The sequence below is a fragment of the Coregonus lavaretus genome (assembly GCF_964263955.1).
Source record: "Coregonus lavaretus genome assembly, chromosome: 39".
In the NCBI taxonomy this organism is placed as follows: domain Eukaryota; kingdom Metazoa; phylum Chordata; class Actinopteri; order Salmoniformes; family Salmonidae; genus Coregonus; species Coregonus lavaretus.
Window position 1 is genome coordinate 30,399,480 of NC_140026.1, and position 22,053 is coordinate 30,421,532.

Below are 22,053 nucleotides of genomic sequence, written 5' to 3' on the forward strand. Positions count from 1 at the left end.
TCAGTATCTATGGGTGCAGAGAGATGTCTACGCTGAACTGTATGCACTGGTTCTCTCATAGGCTAGTGAGCGACTACTAGGCTTTCCTGTCCTCCAGGCCACCAGAGGGCTTGAGAGGTCGGAATTTCACTGTGATAGCAGCGAAGGACTGTTTGTGTCGGGGTCTGCCCTGGTTCTGGGCCTTCGACTGGCTATTAACAGTTGGATGCGAGGACAGGGGTTTTGGGCCCTACGGGGCGTTTTAGTGCAGGACCCAAATGAGCCATCATGGGGCCCGGGTCTGCGGGTATGCAGAAGTTGAAAACCTTTGTCCTCTGTCCTACGAGTTTTGCATTTCTGACGCATGTCAATGACAGATGGCACAAAATCCCACTGGGTGTAATATGGGCATCCAGAGGCCAGGTTTTTCCTTGACCATAAGACTGGCAAAGTCCAGCCAAAGGGCCCTCTTTCCTACAACCACGCGGCTTATGGTACAGTCACAACTCCGTACGGCGTCCCGAGAGGCGCGGAGGATGAGATCTGTGATGACACAGATTTCCTCCCACATAGCAGGGTCAGCTGTGCATTGACTTGAGGGTTGGGCGGTATCCAGATTTTCATATTGTCATACCGTCCTTGTCTCATCCCGGGTTTACGGTTTTACCGGCTTAGAACACAATGGGGCGCCCAAAAACGCAAAAAAAGCCCATTGGGCGTCTATTACCAGAATGCTAACAAAATTAGCACAAGTAATAGCGAATTTCCATGGAGGCTGCTAGCTAAATATGGTAACGAGCGCAAACGAAAATAAACAAATTGCAAAGACAGGCAATCCAGCTCATAAAGTTATACATATATGGATAGGTAAGAGCTACCGAATGTCATTTTTGGTGAGTTTGGACATTTACAAGCAAATGTGAATGAGAGACATTGTGCAAAAGAACCAAGGTTTGATGCATGCTTTTCTGAAGAAAGAACAGTAATGGCTCTGGAGCAGTATGTGTACACGTTGTGTCTGTGTGGAGTTTGGAGTCGCTAGGGAAACGGCCTGCTATGGCCCGTCACCTTATTAAGAGAGCCACTTACTTGGATAACTAGCAATTCTTCATTTTTCACACAGGACAAAAATATATAAAGCATAAGAAATATCTCGCTGCAATTTATAAACGCAGACCTAAATTGCTTCTTACTGTAATTTCTGCTCAGCATCAGACTAATTTTGTGCTTCAGTTGCACTTCTCCACTCGGATGAGAATTCACAAACCGGCATTCTATCAGCAGACAGCGCTCTGACTGATGTGTAGCTACTTTTCTCGGGTACTTTTCTCGTTGTAGCCAGCCTACCTGTCTCCGGTAAAATGCAAGATTAACTTTAAACAAAACATTAGGAAATGTAGCTGGCTACATTCTTTCCATGATAAACATTAGAAATATGATGGCCATGCATAGTTTTTTTTTTTTAAAGACCTTGCTTTTTCATTGTAAGCTCATTTACTTGTGTGGCTGCCAGCCAAATAGCGTTGCACTTCTGTTGTGATCTGATGAAAATTAAGCTATTTTCTTCTGAATGTTGCACTAATGTATTTTCTGTGAAGGAAAACTATAGTTGCACATCCCTGATCACTCTATTGAAGCAAAAAAACACTGTTGACTTTCAATATAAAATGTTAACCCTGTCAATACACAGCTGGACTCACCTGCTCCCACTTTCCCTACCCTGGAGGGTGGTTCGGGGTGCCCGAAGCAGGAGCCGTCCTTTTTAGTTTTCTTCACCGGCTAACCTTAGACAGTGTGCTGTAGTGCAGATAAGACTCTGGGTAGTCGAGTGCTTATCGAGCATGTTTGTGTCCCAAAAAGGCAAAGCAGAGAGGATGGAAGTCTTTCTCTGAGATGCAAGAGCCGCAGGGGCATAGGTGGGGCACGAGTGCCTGGCTTGGGTCATCCCGGCAAGGGGAAGCGGTAGCCATAACTCCGTGGAGTGGGCTACAAGCCTGTCGTAAATGTCACCAGTAAGCCGGAGAGCACCGCAGGGTGGAGTTTCTTTGCAGGCTAGAGGGCTTTCAAGCAGGGGTTCGAACTGAAACTATTTTCCAATTGTTTCGTTCTGAACCACTGTTCTGTTCCACTGTTCCGACCAGCTAAATAAAGATCTGAACCGGTTCTAACCCACAAAAAACGAACGGTTTATATCGTTACATTCTGTTCCTTTTTAAACCTCTGAAATCATAATTGTTTTTTACAATTTAGCTTGACATTAAATTACTTCACCAACCATGCAGATATAGCAGCTTGCTATGGAGTGGAAAAGCTATTTACATGCATTAGACAGAGAAGTGTAGGGAGCAAAATGCGACTGAAATTTAACGTGTGGGGAGAGAGCGAGAGAGGGTGGAGGAGGCTTGGCTTGAAGTGCTGGGCATCTTGTTGTTATGAAATGTGTTATCTGAATTAGGCCCACAGAATTATACCTTATGGAAGAGTGGGATCTAACCGAGGGATTGGGACGGGGTGGCTGGGAGGGCATAAGACACTTCTTTGAAGTGGACCCACTCTCCCCAATTTCAATTTGTATTTATTAGGGATCCCCATTAGCTGCTGCCAAGACTTGGGGATTGTGAAGAGACCTCTGGTGGCATGTCTTGTGGGATATGCATGGGTTTCCGAGCTGTGTGCTAGTAGTTTAAACAGACAGCTCGGTACATTCAGCTTGTCAACACTTCTTACAAAAACAACTAGTGACGAAGTCAATCTCTCTTCCACTTTGAGCCATGACAGATTGACATTAATGTTAGCTCCCCATGTACTTTTAAGGGCCAGCCGTGCTGCCCTGTTCTGAGCCTATTGTAATTTTCCTAAGTCCCTTTTTGTGGCACCTGACTGAACAGTAGTCCAGGTGCAACAAAACTAGGACCTGTAGGACCTGCCTTGTTGATAGTGTTATTAAGAAGGCAGAGCAGCCCTTTATTATGGACAGACTTCTCCCCATCTTAGCTACTGTTGTATCAATATGTTTTGACCAAGCAGTTTAGTCACCTCAACTTGCTCAATTTCCACATGATTCATTACAAGATTTAGTTGAGGTTTAGGGTTTAGTGAATGATTTACCCCAAATACAATGCTTTTAGTTTTTTAAATATATAGGACTAACTTATTCCTTGCCACCCATTCTGAAACTAACTACACCTCTTTGTTAAGTGTTGCAGTCATTTCAGTCGCTGTAGTAGCTGACGTGTATAGTGTTGGGTCATCTGCATACATAGACACACTGGCTTTACACAACAACAAAAAAAAAATGTATGCACGCATGACTCTAAGTCGCTTTGGATAAAAGCGTCTGCTAAATGGCATATTATATTATTATTATTATTTACTCCAAGCAAGTGGCATGTCGTTAGTAAAGATTGAAAAAAGTAAGGGGCCTAAACAGCTGTACTGGGGAATTCCTGACTCTACCTGGATTATGTTGGAGAGGCTTCCATTAAAGAACACCATCTGTGTTCTGTTAGACAGGTAACTCTTTATCCACAATATAGCAGGGGGTGTAAAGCCATAACACATACGTTTTTCCAGCAGCAGACTATGATCGATAATGTCAAAAGTCGCACTGAAGTCTAACAAAACATCCCCCACAATATTTGTATCATCAATTTATCTCAGCCAATCATCAGTCATTTGTGTAAGTGCTGTGCTTGTTTAATGTCCTTCCCTATAAGCATGCTGAAAGTCTGTTGTGAATTTGTTTACTGTAAAATAGCATTGTATCTGGTCAAACACAATTTCTTCCAAAAGTTTAATAAGGGTTGTAACAGGCAAATTAGTCAGCTATTTGAGCCAGTGAAGGAGGCTTTACTATACTTGGGTAGCGGAATGACTTTTGCTTCCCTCCAGGCCTGAGGGCACACACTTTCTAGTAGGCTTACGAGGCAGCGGCTACTCTTCCTGGGGTCCAAACAAGAAACAGCGCAACAAATAAAATACATAATATACATAAATATACATACATAGCACTACAAATAGAGCCCACCAGCCACTATACTTTAATTTAATTCACAAGGTATTACAAACTGACCACAGTACATAAGTGGCCATCTTTATCAAATTGATTTACAATGACATAATCCACATATTTTAGTTACATTAGAAGAGGAGTTGGAGCTTAAAAGCCCTAAAAAGGCACAGCACCTCAAAGTACACTACCGGTCAAAAGTTTTAGAACACCTACTCATTCAAGGGTTTTTCTTTATTTTTACTATTTTCTACATTGTAGAATAATAGTGAAGACATCAAAACTATGAATAACACATATGGAATTATGTAGTAACCAAAAAAGTGTTAAACAAATCAAAATATATGTTGTATTTGTGATTCTTCAAATAGCCACCCTTTGCCTTGATGACAGCTTTGCACACTCTCTTTGAAAAGGTTAATCCATTCTTATCTAATAAAAAAATATCTTATCCCTAATTTCTGAATCACGCTTGTAAAGTCAGTAGGCTACTAGACTATGCTTCGGAGGGGTAGCAGCCTACACACGCACAAACACTGGCAAATATTTTCAGATGGCAGGCAGGCAGACACTGGAATACGTTTCTGAGTGACAGGGTGAGGGCTTTGCATAGACGCTTTGTTGCGTTTTTGTGGGACTGGAATTTTTTTTTCGGAATGTAAAAGAATGTTATTAAACGGTTCCCATACTTATAAAATAACGGTTCTGTTCCGGAACAGTATAGATCACGTTTGCGGTTCTGATTCTGTTCCTTGAAAAATGTTGTTATTTTCCAGTATTATGTTCTGTTCCATGAACTGGTTCCAACTCCTGCTCTCAAGACCACAGTACCAGAAGGTAGGAAAATACTACCATGTAGGTAGAGAGAGCTAGCGAAGGAGCTAGTTCTAGTCATGTGCTTTCCCCGACGCCATTTAACTAGCTAGAGTTCACCTCGAGGGTTAGTAGCCTAGCTATATTAAGCACACTGCTAACTAAAGAGAATGTGCATTCTTCATTAGTTAGCTATGTTAGCTTAGTGTGGCTAACCGAATCTCACAAATCTCTTTCCTTTCTTCCACCTATGTGTGAGTAAACAGCACGAAGCAAGTAGCTAAGTGGGATGGTAGGGCGAGAGCTAGCTGTGTGGCACTAGCTGAGCCAGAGACTGAGAAGTAGCTGTCATGTAAGATCAATCCTCTCGACGAGAAGCTGCTGTCCTACGCTCGGCGGCGGAGTCCTTGACGGTCTGTGAAAAGGTAAGCAGGAGAGCAGAGGTCCAAGTCGATAACTGAGGAGAGTAGAGGATCTTAATTGAATCCGTAAGGAAGATAAAATAAGTGAAGTTAAGAGCACCTACTGCCCCATAAACAGCTCTGGAAAAAATTAAGAGACCACTGCAAAATTATCAGTTTCTCTGGTTTTGCTATTTATATGTATGTGTTTGGGTAAAAATAACATTTTTGTTTTATTCTATAAACTACTGACAACATTTCTCCCAAATTCCAAATAAAAATATTGTCATTTAGAGCATTTATTGCAGAAAATGACAACTGGTCAAAATAACAATGCAGTGATGCAGTGTTGTCAGACCTGGACTAATGCAAAGAAAATAAGTTCATGTTCATTTTTAAACAACACAATACTAATGTTTTAACTTAGGAAGAGTTCAGAAATCAATATTTGGTGGAATAACCCTGATTTTCAATCACAGCTTTCATGCGTCTTGGCATGCTCTCCACCAGTCTTTCACATTGATGTTGGGTGACTTTATGCCACTCCTGGCGCAATAATTCAAGCAGCTCGGCTTTGTTTGATGGCTTGTGACCATCCATCTTCCTCTTGATCACATTCCAGAAGTTTTCAATGGGGTTCAGGTCTGGAGATTGGGCTGGCCATGACAGGGTCTTGATCTGGTGGTCCTCCATCCACACCTTGATTGACCTGGCTGTGTGGCATGGCGCATTGTCCTGCTGAAAAAAACAATCCTCAGAGTTGGGGAACAATGTCAGAGCAACAGGAAGCAAGTTTTCTTCCAGGACAACCTTGTACATGGCTTGAGTCATGCGTCCTTCACAAAGACAAATCTGCCCGATTCCAGCGTTGCTGCAGCACCCCCAGATCATCACCGATCCTCCACCAAATTTCACAGTGGGTGTGAGACACTGTGGCTTGTAGGCCTCTCCAGGTCTCCCTCTAACCATTAGATGACCAGGTGTTGGGCAAAGCTGAAAATTGGACTCATCAGAGAAGATTACCTTACTCCAGTCCTCTACGGTCCAATCCTTATGGTCTTTTGCAAACCTCAGCCTGGCTCTTCTTTGCTTCTCATTGATGAAGGGCTTTTTTCTAGCTTTGCACAACTTCAGCCCTGCCCCTAGGAGCCTGTTTCGAACCGTCCACGCCGTGCACTTCACCCCAGCTGCTGTTTTCCATTCTTTTTGTAGGTCACTTGATGTCATCCTACGGTTGTTGAGTGACATTCGAATTAGTTGGTGGTCATCCCGGTCAGTAGAGAGTCGTTTTCACCCTCTGCTGGTCTGTAGCTTTGTTGTCCCCAATGTCTGCTGCTTGAACTTGTTCTTATGAACCGCCGTCATTGAAATTTTAAGGATGGAAGCAACCTGCTGGCCCATGTTGACTCCAATGCTTCCCACAGTTGTGTCAAGTTGGCTGGATGTCCTTTGGGTGGTGGACCATTCTTGATACAAACGGGAAACTGTTGAGCATGAAAAACCTTGAAAAAGAAAAGGAGAGCCGCACACTCTAGGAGCTCAGATGCAATAATTTCATAACCAACGTTTCGACAGACAAGCTTTCTTCATCAGGCTATAATGACAAACAATGCGAGGCACTAGTTTATATAAAACTCAGCAAAAAAAGAAACATCCTCTCACTGTCAACTGCGTTTATTTTCAGCAAACTTAACATGTGTAAATATTTGTATGAACATAACAAGATTCAACAACTGAGACATAAACTGAACAAGTTCCACAGACATGTGACATTGATGTGTCCCTGAACAAAGGGGGGGGGTCAAAATCAAAAGTAACAGTAAGTATCTGGTGTGGCCACCACCTGCATTAAGTACTGCAGTGCATCTCCTCCTCATGGACCAGATTTGCCAGTTCTTGCTGTGAGATGTTACCCCAGTCTTCCACCAAGGCACCTGCAAGTTCCCGGACATTTCTGGGGGGAATGGCCCTAGCCCTCACCCTCCGATCCAACAGGTCCCAGACGTGCTCAATGGGATTGAGATCCGGGCTCTTCACTGGCCATGGCAGAACACTGACATTCCTGTCTTGCAGGAAATCACGCACAGAACGAGCAGTATGGCTGGTGGCATTATCATGCTGGAGGGTCATGTCAGGATGAGCCTGCAGGAAGGGTACCACATGAGGGAGGAGGATGTCTTCCCTGTAACGCACAGCATTAAGATTGCCTGCAATGACAACAAGCTCAGTCCGATGATGCTGTGACACACCGCCCCAGACCATGATGGACCTTCCACCTCCAAATGGATCCCGCTTCAAAGTACAGGCCTCGGTGTAACGCTCATTCCTTCGACAATAAACGCAAATCCGACCATCACCCCTGGTGAGACAAAACCACGACTCGTCAGTGAAGAGCACTTTTTGCCAGTCCTGTCTGGTCCAGTGACAGTGGGTTTGTTCCCATAGGCGACGTTGTTGCCGGTGATGTCTGATGAGGACCTGCCTTACAACATGCCTACAAGCCCTCAGTCCAGCCTCTCTCAGCCTATTGCGGACAGTCTGAGCACTGATGGAGGGATTGTGCTTTCCTGGTGTAACTTGGGCAGTTGTTGTTGCCATCCTGTACTTGTCCCGCAGGTGTGATGTTCGGATGTACCGATCCTGTGCAGGTGTTGTTACACGTGGTCTGCCACTGCGAGGACAATCAGCTGTCCGTCCTGTCTCCCTGTAGCGCTGTCTTAGGCGTCTCACAGTACGGACATTGCAATTTATTGCCCTGGCCACATCTGCAGTCCTCATTCTCCTTGCAGCATGCCTAAGGCACGTTCACGCAGATGAGCAGGGACCCTGTGCATCTTTCTTTTGGTGTTTTTCAGAGTCAGTAGAAAGGCCTCTTTAGTGGGCCTTAATTTCCTACCGTCTGTAAGCTGTTAGTGTCTTAACGACCGTTCCACAGGTGCATGTTCAGTAATTGTTTATGGTTCATTGAACAAGCATGGGAAACAGTGTTAAAACCCTTTACAATGAAGATCTTTGAAGTTATTTGGATTTTTACGGATTATCTTTGAAAGACAGGGTCCTGAAAAAGGGATGTTTCTTTCTTCAATCTTTTGTCTTGCCCATTCACCCTCTGAATGGCACACATACACAATTCATGTCTCAATTGTCTCAAGGCTTAAAAATCCTTTTTTTTACCTGTCTTCTCCTGCTTCATCTACACTAATTAAAGGGGATTTAACAGGTGACATCAATAAGTGATCATAGCTTTCACCTGGATTCACCTGGTCAGTCTATGTCATGGAAAGAGCAGGTGTTTCTAATGTTTTGTACACTCAGTGTATAATATAAATAATCTGCAATGGACAAGCTTAAGAGGGAACGCTTTGATCGGTGGGTGCTTTCCGAGTAGATGCCAATCATGTCACATCTGTTTAACAACATAATGGTACACAGTTGGTACACATGCTTGTGCATTCTGCTACTATGCATCAGCTGATTTTAAAATCACTTCCCAACTGATCAACCTTCACCACAGGTTATGCAAGATATTCATGTCAATGAGACTTTGTGTTGTGTTGTCAGCAGCGGTAAACTGTTCCTAAAGGTTTGCTATAGGATTTTCTCAAATATTGAAATGTGCTTACAAAGTCCTAGAAAGAGCATACAATCTCCTAACTTTTTCTCTCCTATGCAATTCGAGGCTTTGACGTCCTCTTGCTTTCCTTTAACGTTCTTCCCTGTCCTGTCCTGTCCATTCAATGCCAGTGTCCAGAATTTAATACATAGTGGTTTCAATTTTAAAGCCATGACAATGTGCAGCACATCTACAGTATGTATTGTATAGTTTTGTTAACAGGGTTGATGGTGTTTCATGGATAACATTTTATAAAGCAGGGAAACAGTCTACTGCCACCCAGTGAGCTGCAAACAGAACAATACTGATACAGTACGTATGAATAGCACCCTTAGTTGGTTAAAACACTGCAGGGGGCCCAACTGATGACCAATGTAGAGCTTTTGCAGAGGCAAGCACGAAGCAGAACTGGGGACAGACAGTTTGAGTTTGAAGTATTGATGGTGTTATGCATTACCCCCAGGGATAAATTGAGTTGCATATCTGACTCGTCTAGTAATCGACAACGACAGCTGGTTTTCTCCATTTCATGAACCCAGACCTAGAGCAATGTGCACTCTTTGTCAAATGCAAAGTGACAGAATATTATTGTATTCTAGAAACAGGGAAAACATAAACCACGTTTCAATCCATAGTTTGTTTTTATGTGAGTAAAGTCGTACCGTATAAAAGAAAATCACGACAGCTGTGATGGAAACAAGAAGTTTCGGTACAATTTTATAAATGCTGACAGATAATTTGTTCTTCGACATGGTGGGATCTTTTTGTGTCTGTAAAATTAATGATACGAGAAACGGCAGCGGAAACGCCTTTATGCACAAATATTGATATAATAATCATCATATCGAAGTAAACTTGGAGTCACAAGATTGTATGGTGTGTGATCCTCCCACTATGACTCGGGAAGCCATGCAGTTTATTAGGCTACAGATTAAAGTTATGATGAACTTCACACGGTAGTGAGCTTGATGTTCTTTTCCAATAAATATTGAGGGTCTTATTCTGGTGACATGATGGTCGATGCTTGACTAGAAAAACTACTATGTCATCACGCACTGATTTTTATCCACAATATGTCCGTTTGGTGGAAACACCAAGTGGTGGGAAAATGCGCATATTTTCTTTATGTGGATTTTTTTATATTCACATGAAAATCTGTTGCCAATTGGATGGAAACCTAGCTATAATATTGGTGTAAAATGAACACTGGACTTCCTCACTTTACACAAACGGGCATAATATATTTACTTAAATTGTTAGAAAATCTCAAATACATCTCAGACTGACATTCAGATTCAGTACAAAGTTAATCTTAAAAATCTACAAAAAGATTCCATAAGCCCTGATACGGCCTACATAAATGATTCACATAATTTAAAAGAAAATTACATACTATAAAGGTTGGCAAAAACATTTATGCCACAATCTGCATATCACCAGATTAAATGACCGTATACAGTAGCTTCAGAAAGTATTCACACCCCTTGACTTTATCCACATTTTGTTATGTTACAGCACGAATTTAAAACGTTACAATTTTGATTTTGTGTCACTGATCTACACACAATACCCCATAATCTCAAAGTGGAATAACAGTATGTTTTTAGAAATGTGTATAAAACATGTAAAGCTGAAATGTCTTCAGTCAATAAGTATTCAATCCCTTTGTTATGGCAAGGGTAAATAACTTCTGGAGTAAAAATGTGCTTAGCAAGTCAGATAATAAGTTGCATGGAAAATGCAATGAATATCAAGCATAGATTCAACGACAAAGACCAGGAAGGTTTTCCAATGCTTCGCAAAGAAGGGCACCTATTGGTAAATGTGATATTTCTGTTTTTTATGTTTAATACATTTGTACAATTTCTAAAAACCTGTTTTTGCTTTGTCATTATGGGGTATAGTGTGTAGATAGATGAGAAAAAAAAAATCCCAAAATACAGGTGTGCCAAGCTTGTAGCGTCATACCCAAGAAGACTCGAGGCTGTAATCACTGCCATAGGTGCTTCAACAAAGTACTGAGTAAAGACTCTGAATACTTACGTAAATTTGATATTTCAGTTTTTATTTTTAATACATTTACAAACATTTCTAAAAACCTGTTTTTGCTTTTTCATTATGGGGTATTGTGTGTAGATTGATGAAGGAAAAAAACAATGTAATCAATTTTAGAATAAGGCTGTAACGTAACAAAAAATTTGAAAAAAGTCAAGGGGTCTGAATACTTTCCGAATGCACTGTATATGCAGGTCTTATAAACTAAATGTTTTATGAATGTTTCATTAAAACTACATCTGGTATTCGAAAACAACAAAAACAGTAGCCCTGCCACTTGTTTTGTTATACAATTAAGGGATGGGACAAAGGGAATATTACACCCTCTCAAATTCATAGACAGCTCTAGATGCAAGGACTGCCAGTCCATGACATCAACTGGCAGTAGTTAGTTTTTAACATATTTAGAAAACGTTTGTTTACGTTCTTGTCTTTAAAAAATAGAGTAAAACAACCTTATATTTTGGGGTTTTATAGAGAACAACAGTTGTGCTATGCTCATGAGGCATTTACAAATGATATTCTTCAAGAATCAATTGGTAAATATCAAGAATTGAAATGACCATTGAACAGTTATCCAGACCCCAGTCTGTGACCAAGAGCGCTACATTAACGCCTTCAAACCTTGACGCCTACAACAGGGTGAGGTTAATTCCAATTGAATGCTGTCAATTCAGGAAGTAAGCTGATGAATTAAAAAATAACATATATTTTCAATGACTACTCAATAAACTGAAAAGGAGAATTGAGGTGAGGGAAACATTGCTACTTATAGTCAGTTGGTTGATGGATCCAGTCAGAATGCCTTATTTTGTGGGATAGCCCAATGTACATTTTGCAAAACCCATTGCATTCAACTACCCATTCCCAACACATCGCTTTCATTGAAAACCACAACTAATGATGCATCATTTTCACTGGTTTGGAAAGACCCATAGAATAGTTTTGTACTCCCCTCAAATGATTGTCAAAACATACAGTGGGGAAAAAAAGTATTTAGTCAGCCACCAATTGTGCAAGTTCTCCCACTTAAAAAGATGAGAGAGGCCTGTAATTTTCATCATAGGTACACGTCAACTATGACAGACAAATTGAGAAAAAAAAATACAGAACATCACATTGTAGGATTTTTAATGAATTTATTTGCAAATTATGGTGGAAAATAAGTATTTGGTCACCTACAAACAAGCAAGATTTCTGGCTCTCACAGACCTGTAACTTCTTCTTTAAGAGGCTCCTCTGTCCTCCACTCGTTACCTGTATTAATGGCACCTGTTTGAACTTGTTATCAGTATAAAAGACACCTGTCCACAACCTCAAACAGTCACACTCCAAACTACACTATGGCCAAGACCAAAGAGCTGTCAAAGGACACCAGAAACAAAATTGTAGACCTGCACCAGGCTGGGAAGACTGAATCTGCAATAGGTAAGCAGCTTGGTTTGAAGAAATCAACTGTGGGAGCAATTATTAGGAAATGGAAGACATACAAGACCACTGATAATCTCCCTCGATCTGGGGCTCCACGCAAGATCTCACCCCGTGGGGTCAAAATGATCACAAGAACGGTGAGCAAAAATCCCAGAACCACACGGGGGGACCTAGTGAATGACCTGCAGAGAGCTGGGACCAAAGTAACAAAGCCTACCATCAGTAACACACTACGCCGTCAGGGACTCAAATCCTGCAGTGCCAGACGTGTCCCCCTGCTTAAGCCAGTACATGTCCAGGCCCTTCTGAAGTTTGCTAGAGTGCATTTGGATGATCCAGAAGAGGATTGGGAGAATGTCATATGGTCAGATGAAACCAAAATATAACATTTTGGTAAAAACTCAACTCGTCGTGTTTGGAGGACAAAGAATGCTGAGTTGCATCCAAAGAACACCATACCTACTGTGAAGCATGGGGGTGGAAACATCATGCTTTGGGGCTGTTTTTCTGCAAAGGGACCAGGACGACTGATCCGTGTAAAGGAAAGAATGAATGGGGCCATGTATTGTGAGATTTTGAGTGAAAACCTCCTTCCATCAGCAAGGGCATTGAAGATGAAACGTGGCTGGGTCTTTCAGCATGACAATGATCCCAAACGCACCACCCGGGCAATGAAGGAGTGGCTTCGTAAGAAGCATTTCAAGGTCCTGGAGTGGCCTAGCCAGTCTCCAGATCTCAACCCCATAGAAAATCTTTGGAGGGAGTTGAAAGTCTGTGTTGCCCAGCGACAGCCCCAAAACATCACTGCTCTAGAGGAGATCTGCATGGAGGAATGGGCCAAAATACCAGCAACAGTGTGTGAAAACCTTGTGAAGACTTACAGAAAACGTTTGACCTGTGTCATTGCCAACATAGGGTATATAACCTGACCAAATACTTATTTTCCACCATAATTTGCAAATAAATTCATTAAATATCCTACAATGTGATTTTCTGGATTATTTTTTCTCATTTTGTCTGTCATAGTTGACGTGTACCTATGATGAAAATTACAGGCCTCTCTCATCTTTTTAAGTGGGAGAACTTGCACAATTGGTGGCTGACTAAATACTTTTTTTCCCCACTGTATATATATACTTTACAGGGACTATGGTCAGACAAAGATAGACTGACCGCTCATCTCAAATGTATTCAGAGAAATTGCATTGAGGTCATCATGACTTACACAAGATCTAACACACATCTAGTATATCACCTTTTCTAATTAAATATTGAAATAACACAGGGTTTAAATACTCTAAGTCCCATACCACTTCAAGCTTTGCATTCAATAAAAACATATTTTTAGAAAATGATGTTCTAATAATATCCATTTGTACATCAATAGCTCAGTCACCCAAGAGGCTTGGACTATAAAATAAAATAAGAGGCTACATGATAGGTCATATCCACTGTAACATCCAAATACAACTACAGTTTATCATATCACTAATACCTACAGCTATATAACGAAGCAAAAAATATGGACTATCAGGTGTAAAATCATAAACATAAAGATAGATTCTCACATTATCACCAAATAACAGTTCAGGATCGAATCCCCAAGCTGACAATTTAAAAATCTGTCGTTCTGCCCCTGAGCAAGGCAGTTAACCCACTGTTCCCCGGGTGCTGATGACGTGAATGTCGATTAAGCAGCCCCCCGCACCTCTCTGATTCAGAGGGGTTGGGTTAAATGCGGAAGACACATTTCAGTTGAATGCATTCAGTTGTACAACTGACTAGTTATCCCTCTTTCCCTTTTCCTTTCATAAACGTTGGTCTGTAGCCGAGAGGGCAGTGGTGGGGGCATTACTCAGCAGGCCATGATAGGAAAGACTTAAATGCTCGATGATAGAGATGTGGAGATGAGAGCAGAGACAAGCAGGGTTGATCGACTCATTTGTCTCCCTCTTCGGATTTGTTTTTCTGTTATTTTCTCCAGTCGTCTTATTCGGGTGCTCAGCATGCATTGCAGCTCAAGGTCAATTGAATCTCCTCTTTGCTCTGGCACTCCCTGTTGTATTTAATTCACTCATTAGAAGCAGCCAGAGTCCAAAATACAAATTCAAGACCTCTTTACATTTTGAAAGCTTTGTTATTAGAATCTCACTTGGGAATGAACATATCAAGCACATAGCCTTCCTTGAAAGCTATGCAAATCCTTCAGTCTCTTGGATGTTCAATTCCCGGTATTATGTGACCTCCGATGAAATATCCTTTATGTACTTAAAGTAAATCCTGATTTAGTTTTACAGTACAGCTTTCTGGGATCATATCACCAAAATTCATTTCCATCTCGTGTCACAAAGTAACCTAAATCCATCCGGATAATCTCAACAACGGTATCAAATTGCTGGAATAAGGGAATATATTCCCTTTGCCCTCCAGTGTCATTGAGGATAGCATTCTATAGTCTGTGAAGTAATGCTTTGAATCAATGGATTTTTCGTATACATACATGTATCACAAGGAAGATACCAGTCATTCTTTGTGAATAAACAAAAAATATCTTACAGCATAATTTAACCTGAGGGAGTATTTCAAGCTTCTTAGAAAGCTGTCTGAGAGACAGATGGAATAAGACCATTGTACCACAGTAGCAATTCTGTGTACAGTTACCGCTCCTCCTTGCAATGAGGTGTGTAATCATTATGAGGAAGGTATTAATACTGTAGGTTTAAGGTTTTTCACAGTAAAGGTATCCTAATAAGTGCTAACAATCATAATCTGAGGACTGAGATCTTTTGGATATCTGAAGAAGAAAAAAATTACAACCATTTCAAAACAAACCTTACTTTGAAATATGGTTTATAGGGATTCTTTATATTTTCAGGGATTTGTTTGTCAAACTGGGACACAATTTGTCCAGCTTAACCTACAATGACACTGACATTTGTATTAATCCCAAATGAGGAAGACTGTATGGCAGCTTGGGTGACGCAGGCTAGTGTCATCTCAACAGAAAAACACTTTTGAAGTCTGAAAACATCTGACAAACATTTTGTAGTGTAATGCCCCTAGAGGAATGAAAAACTGCTTTATTTTGTTGTAGAAAAAGCTAAATATGTAATTATTTGACAAGAAGGTTGGTGCAGACTGTAGTAATTAAATGAAAAATCAGAAAAAGAAAGACAAAGAAAATGGAGACTGTTTTGGGTAATTTAAGTGAAAATAAATAAAAAATGTCCATGTCCGTGTTTTCCTCAGACTTTGTACAAAAAAAAAACAGTCTCCATTTTCCATTTCTCTATTTAATTTAATTACTTGGCGTTTTTCCTATTTTGTTGCATTACAACCTGTAATTTAAATTGATTTTTATTTGATTTAATGTAATAGACATACACAAAATAGTCCAAATTGGTGAAGTGAAATGAAAAAAATAACTTTTTTCAAAAAATTCTAAAAAATATATAACGGAAAAGTGGTGCGTGCATATGTATTCACCCCCTTTGCTATGAAGCCCCTAAATAAGATCTGGTGCAACAAATTACCTTCAGAAGTCACATAATTAGTTAAATAAAGTCCACCTGAGTGCAATCACATGATCTGTCACATGATCTCAGTATATATACACCTGTTCTGAAAAGCCCCAGAGTCTGCAACACCACTAAGCAAGGGGCACCACCAAGCAAGCGGCACCATGAAGACCAAGGAGCTCTCCAAACAGGTCAGGGACAAAGTTGTGGAGAAGTACAGATCAGGGCTAGATTATAAAAAAATATCAAAAACTTTGAACATCCCACGGAGCACCATTAAATCCATTATTAAAAAATGGAAGAAATATGGCACCACAACAAACCTGCCAAGAGAGGGCTGCCCACCAAAACTCACGGACCAGGCAAGGAGGGCATTATTCAGAGAGGCAACATAGAGACCAAAGATAACATTTGAGAATTCCAATTGAGAATCTGTGGTCCTCTGTAGCTCAGCTGGTAGAGCATGGTGCTTGTAATGCCAAGGTAGTGGGTTCGATCCCCGGGACCACCCATACACAAAAGAATGTATGCACGCATGACTGTAAGTCACTTTGGATAAAAACGTCTGCTAAAATTATTATTATATAACCCTGAAGGAGCTGCAAAGCTCCACAGCGGAGATTGGAGTATCTGTCCATAGGACCACTTTAAGCCGTACATTCCACAGACACAGAGCTGGGCTTTATGGAAGAGTGGCCAAAAAAAAGCCATTGCTTAAAGAAAAAAATAAGCAAACACGTTTGGCGTTCGCCAAAAGCCATGTGGGAGACTCCCCAAACATATTGAAGAAGGTACTCTGGTTAGATGAGACTAAAATTGAGCTTTTTGGCCATCAATGAAAATGCTATGTCTGGCGCAAACCCAACACCTCTCATCACCCCGAGAACACCATCCCCACAGTGAAGCATGGTGGTGGCAGCATCATGCTGTGGGGATGTTTTTCATCGACAGGGACTGGGAAACTGGTCAGAATGATGGATGGTGATAAATACAGGGAAATTCTTGAGGGAAACCTGTTTCAGTCTTCCAGAGATTTGAGACTGGGACGGAGGTTCACCTTCCAGCAGGACAATGACCCTAAGCATACTGCTAAAGCAACACTTGAGTGGTTTAAGGGGAAACATTTAAATATCTTGGAATGGCCTAGTCAAAGCCCAGACCTCAATCCAATTGAGAATCTGTGGTCTGACTTAAAGATTGCTGTACACCAGCGGAAACTATCTAACTTGAATGAGCTGGAGCAGTTTTGCCTTGAAGAATGGGCAGAAATCCCAGTGGCTAGATGTGCCAAGCTTATAGAGACATACCCCAAGAGACTTGCAGCTGTAATTGCTGCAAAAGGTGGGTCTACAAAGGATTGACTTTGGGGTGGGTGGGGGGGTGAATAGTTATGCACGCTCAAGTTTTCTTTTTTTTGGTCTTATTTCTTGTTTGTTTCACAATAAAAAATATTTTGCATCTTCAAAGTGGTAGGCATGTTGTGTAAATCAAATAATACAAACCCCCAAAAAATTAATTTTAATTCCAGGTTGTAAGGCAACAAAATAGAAAAAATGCCAAGGGGTGTGAATACTTTGGCAAACCACTGTACATTTCTAGGATGTATTTTAAGTTATAATATATTCATTAAATGAATATTCATTAAATTTTGGCCTTGTTCAGACCATCTTTAAAAGACAACCTATAGTGCAGTAGATGGTTTGGTGTGTTGGAGTCTTGATGTCTTTTGAAACCCTTTATTTTGAGTTTTGAGAATTTGTCCAGCAAATAACCTGTAGAGGGAGATCAAGGAGCTCTGACTGCATTTTCATCATTGGTTGTACTTATACAATTTATCATAACTCTAAAACTAGTTGAAATCCCACTCTAAAAATTGTATATGCAATGGATACAATACAGCATGTAAAGCCATATAATTGAGCACAATTTAAAGAGGAATTATGAAATATAACTTTTTCATTTCAGACCACAGGGTAACATGCTGACCAAAGTTCATGGCATGGGCAAGCCCAAAATTGAATAAATATCGAAACCAAATAGAATTGTAGTCAGTCAATTCAGGAAGTAACCTGACATTCCAATTCAATAATTGAACAAATGACCATTTTCAATTATTTCCCAATAAACTGAAAAGAAAAAGCTATTTCTTTAAAATGTTTTCAATTTTAAATGTTAGATTCAAATCACTTCCTGATGGCAAAAGGTGCATAAAGATGGAGGAATTCAGATATGACATCATTGTTTTAGCACTACCTACAGAGTCTATTAAATACGGAGACATGGTTCAATGTGCCAATAAATCAGCACAATCTACTTTATTTTATTTTATTTTTTGCCGTCTTTGAGCTAGAGTTGGGATCAAGTTTACTGTGCTAATGCAAGTACAAAAAAAGAGTAATGGAGAACAATGTATAATACGGTGAACATAGCAAATTAGGCATTTGTGGTAAGTGTCCACCATATACAGTACCAGTGAAAAGTTTGGACACACCTACTCATTCAAGGGTTTTTCTTTCTTTTTACTATTTTCTACATTGTAGAATAATAGTGGAGACATCAAAACTATGAAATAACACATATGGAATCATGTAGTAACCAAAAAGGTGTTAAACAATCAAAATATATTTTATATTTCAGATTCTTCAAAGTAGCCACCCTTTGCCTTGATGACAGCTTTGCACACTCTTGGCATTCTCTCAACCAGCTTCATGAGGTAGTCACCTGGAATGCATTTCAATTAACAGGTGTGCCTTCTTAAAAGTTAATTTGTGTAATTTCTTTCCTTCTTAATGCGTTTGAGCCAATCAGTTGTCTTGTGACAAGGTAGGGGAGGCATAAAGAAGATAGCCCTATATGGTAAAAGGCCAAGTCCATATTATGGCAAGAACAGCTCAAATAAGCAAAGAGAAACGACAGTCCATCATTACTTTAAGACATGTCAGGTCAGTCAATCTGGAAAATTTCAAGAATTCTCTAAGTTTCTTCAAGTGCAGTCGAAAAAACCATCAAGCGCTATGATGAAACTGGCTCTCATGAGGACCGCCACAGGAAAGGAAGACCCAGAGTTACCTCTGCTGCAGAGGATAAGTTCATTAGAGTTAACTGCCCAAATAAATGCTTCACAGAGTTCAAGTAACAGACACATCTCAACATCAACTGTTCAGAGGAGACTGCGTGATTCAGGCCTTCATGGTTGAATTGCTGCAAAGACACCACTACTAAAGGACACCAATAAGAAGAAGAGACTTGCTTGGGCCAAGAAAAACAAGCATTGGACATTAGACCTGTGAAAATCTGTCCTTTGGTCTGATGAGTTCAAATTTGAGATTTTTGGTTCCAACCGCCGTGTCTTTGTGAGACGCAGAGTAGGTGAACGGATGATCTCCGCATGTGTGGTTCCCACCATGAAGCATGGAGGAGGAGGTGTTATGGTGTGGGGGTGCTTTGCTGGTGACACTGTCAGTGATTTATTTAGAATTCAAGGCACACTTCACCAGCATGGCTACCACAGCATTCTGCAGCGATACGCCATCCCATCTGGTTTGCATTTAGTGGGACTATCATTTGTTTTTAAACAGGACAATGACCCAAAACACACCTCCAGGCTGTGTAAGAGCTATTTGACCAAGAAGGAGAGTGATGGAGTGCTCATCAGATGACCTGGCCTCCACAATCACCCAACCTTGAGATGGTTTGGGATGAGTTGGACCGCAGAGTGAAGGAAAAGAAGCCAACAAGTGCTCAGCATATGTGGGAACTCCTTCAAGACTGTTGGAAAAGCATTCCTCATGAAGCTGGTTGAGAGAATTCCAAGAGTGTGCAAAGCTGTCATCAAGGCAAACGGCTGCTACTTTGAAGAATCAAAAATATATTTTGATTTGTTTAACACTTTTTTGGTTACTACATGATTCCATTTGTGTTATTTCATAGTTTTGATGTCTTCACTATTATTCTACAATGTAGAAAATAGTTTTTAAAAATAAAGAAAAAACCTTGAATGAGTAGGTGTGTCCAAACTTTTGACTGGTACTTTATATATTTTGGGTATAATGTGTATATTTATGTTGTGTATATATAGGGCACATTTGTAAAAGAGACCTAGGTCTCAATTTGTCTTCCCTGTTAAAATAAAGGTTAAATAAAATAATTAAATACAAAAATTGACTGACTTCGATTAGAATTTATATATATACTGTATGTTACCAGGCAACGGATAGACTTGACTTTTTATGGGATACAACCCCCACCCCCCACCCCAGTCACCAACCCACTACACACATGCACATGCTCACACACATAGCATACTATATATTAACATCACAGCCAACTTGTTTTTGTTACGTTTGTGTGTTGTACAATACTACATCCCTTGTGATCTGAGATTCTAACCGCTAGATTCAAATGGTCACATTCATTTGAAAGATAGGGAGGCAGAGAAAATGTTGATGAAGCTCTGAGAGGAAAGAGAGATAAAGAAAAATATATGAAGGGAAATAGACTCACCTTGGGCTGAACCTCCACCTCCACCACTTGATTCTTGTTCATGCAGCCTTTCACAAAGCCCTCGACATTGCTGTTGAACTTCATGAAGATCACATAGGTGGCATAGGCTGAGAGCAGAGCAATACTTTCCCAGTAGGAGATGTAGTTATCCAGGAAGAAACATATGAGCATGATCAGGTCCATGATGTAGAAGGAGACGTCACGGAAGAGGGGCCACCAGGTCAGATTGAGGATCTCCCTGGAGAAGATGGCGCACATTCCAATGACGAAGAGAATGTTGAAGACAGCTGAGCCCACAATGGTTCCGATGCCCACATTGCTGTGGGAGATGAATACGCCGATGACCGAAGTGAAGAGCTCGGGTGCTGACCCACCTGCCGCCATGAAGGTGGCCCCCGCCACGTCATCAGAGATGGCCAGCTTCTCTGTGATGACTGTCAGAGCGGGCACAAAGAACTCATCACACACAATGGCTAAAGAGATGAACATGTACAGCATCCCAAACATGTGGAGCACCACAGCACCCTGGCGCCTCTCTTCCAGGGTGAACAGGTCCGTGGGGTAGTCCCCCTGGCTCTCGTTGCCGTCTGCCGAAGACCTCATGGCCACGGGCATGTCGGCTGAGACATTGGGGTCCCTCTGGTGCTGAGTGGAAAGTAGAGTCCTGTGGGGAGCCGGACCAGACTGAAGGAGGGCCTCCTGGGGCAGGAGCAGCTCCGAGTGGGTCCCTGAGCTCCATGTCAAGGCGCTGAAGGAAAAGGAGATAGCGCTTATGGCTACCAGGCTGAACACAAAACCCAGGATTCGTATGGGCCTCAGCTTTCTAAGCAGGTTCTGGTGACGGTGCCTCTTACACGTTGCACCCAGAAAGGGCCTTTGCACCACCATATCCAAGCAGGGTTGGTCCAAACCCATCACTGTGCTGTGCTGTGTGTGTTTCTATACTCTCAATGCTTGGGTAGAAAGAGGGTGGGCTGGTTTTCACCAGACACAACGCATGGTGCTGCCGTGGGCTTCAAACAACATGGGAGTATTCCTGAAGCTTTCCAGGGTCTGGCTTGCCAAACGATGTCTTCATATTAGCCTCTAAAAACAAGATTTCAATAGAAATTGAAGAGAAACAGAAAAGGAGGAAGCTTCAACATGTAGAACTTACACACAGCAACAAACTATTAGCTGTCATATGCCTACTCAATTCTGTAGTGGATTTAACACTGCAATGTTGCCTAGTCCTGACCATGGTTATCCAATTTCCTTTTTTTTTTTTAGATTTACTTTCAATGTTTTTATGTTTCATTGTGGCATCAAGGCCTATGCCATGATACAAGTATACTGGCAATACATGGGTTCAGAGGCAGGAAAATTGAGGGAATAGCTATATCCTACTTGCTTGTCACATGCATTGTAAATTACACCCAGATATTTAAGTGATAAGGCCCGAGAAGCTGGTGTTTGGAGGATATATTGGCACGGGTGTTGTTAAACCGAGGGCATTATCACTTTTATACAATGAGTTACCAACATATTCGAATAATGGTTGACATTTTACATAAAAAATGTTATTTTGATGAATTTATTCATACTATTTAATCCTTCCACAAGATATAGTCCCGACACAAATCTAGGATTGCTACCCAAGCCGTCGTTCATTCTATCGGTTCAGTTGCCAGTCGTTCAGTCTTTTTGTTCTGTATCTATTGCCATACTGGCTGGCAACATTCTTATCCCTTG

At 41.1% G+C, this 22,053-nt stretch overlaps 1 protein-coding gene across 1 annotated transcript in view; it reads right to left on the reverse strand.

Annotated features, from left to right (window-relative positions):
• Positions 1 to 21,237, reverse strand: part of LOC311113064 (sodium/potassium/calcium exchanger 2-like) — a gene marked incomplete at both ends in the record, with an annotated part of 168,717 nt that extends 147,480 nt beyond the window's left edge. The window contains one exon of the mRNA XM_084156202.1: positions 20,323 to 21,237. Coding sequence (XP_084012328.1) covers positions 20,323 to 21,237 — 915 coding nt within the window. The remainder of the gene's footprint in view (positions 1 to 20,322) is intronic.
• Positions 21,238 to 22,053: the final 816 nt, after the last annotated feature.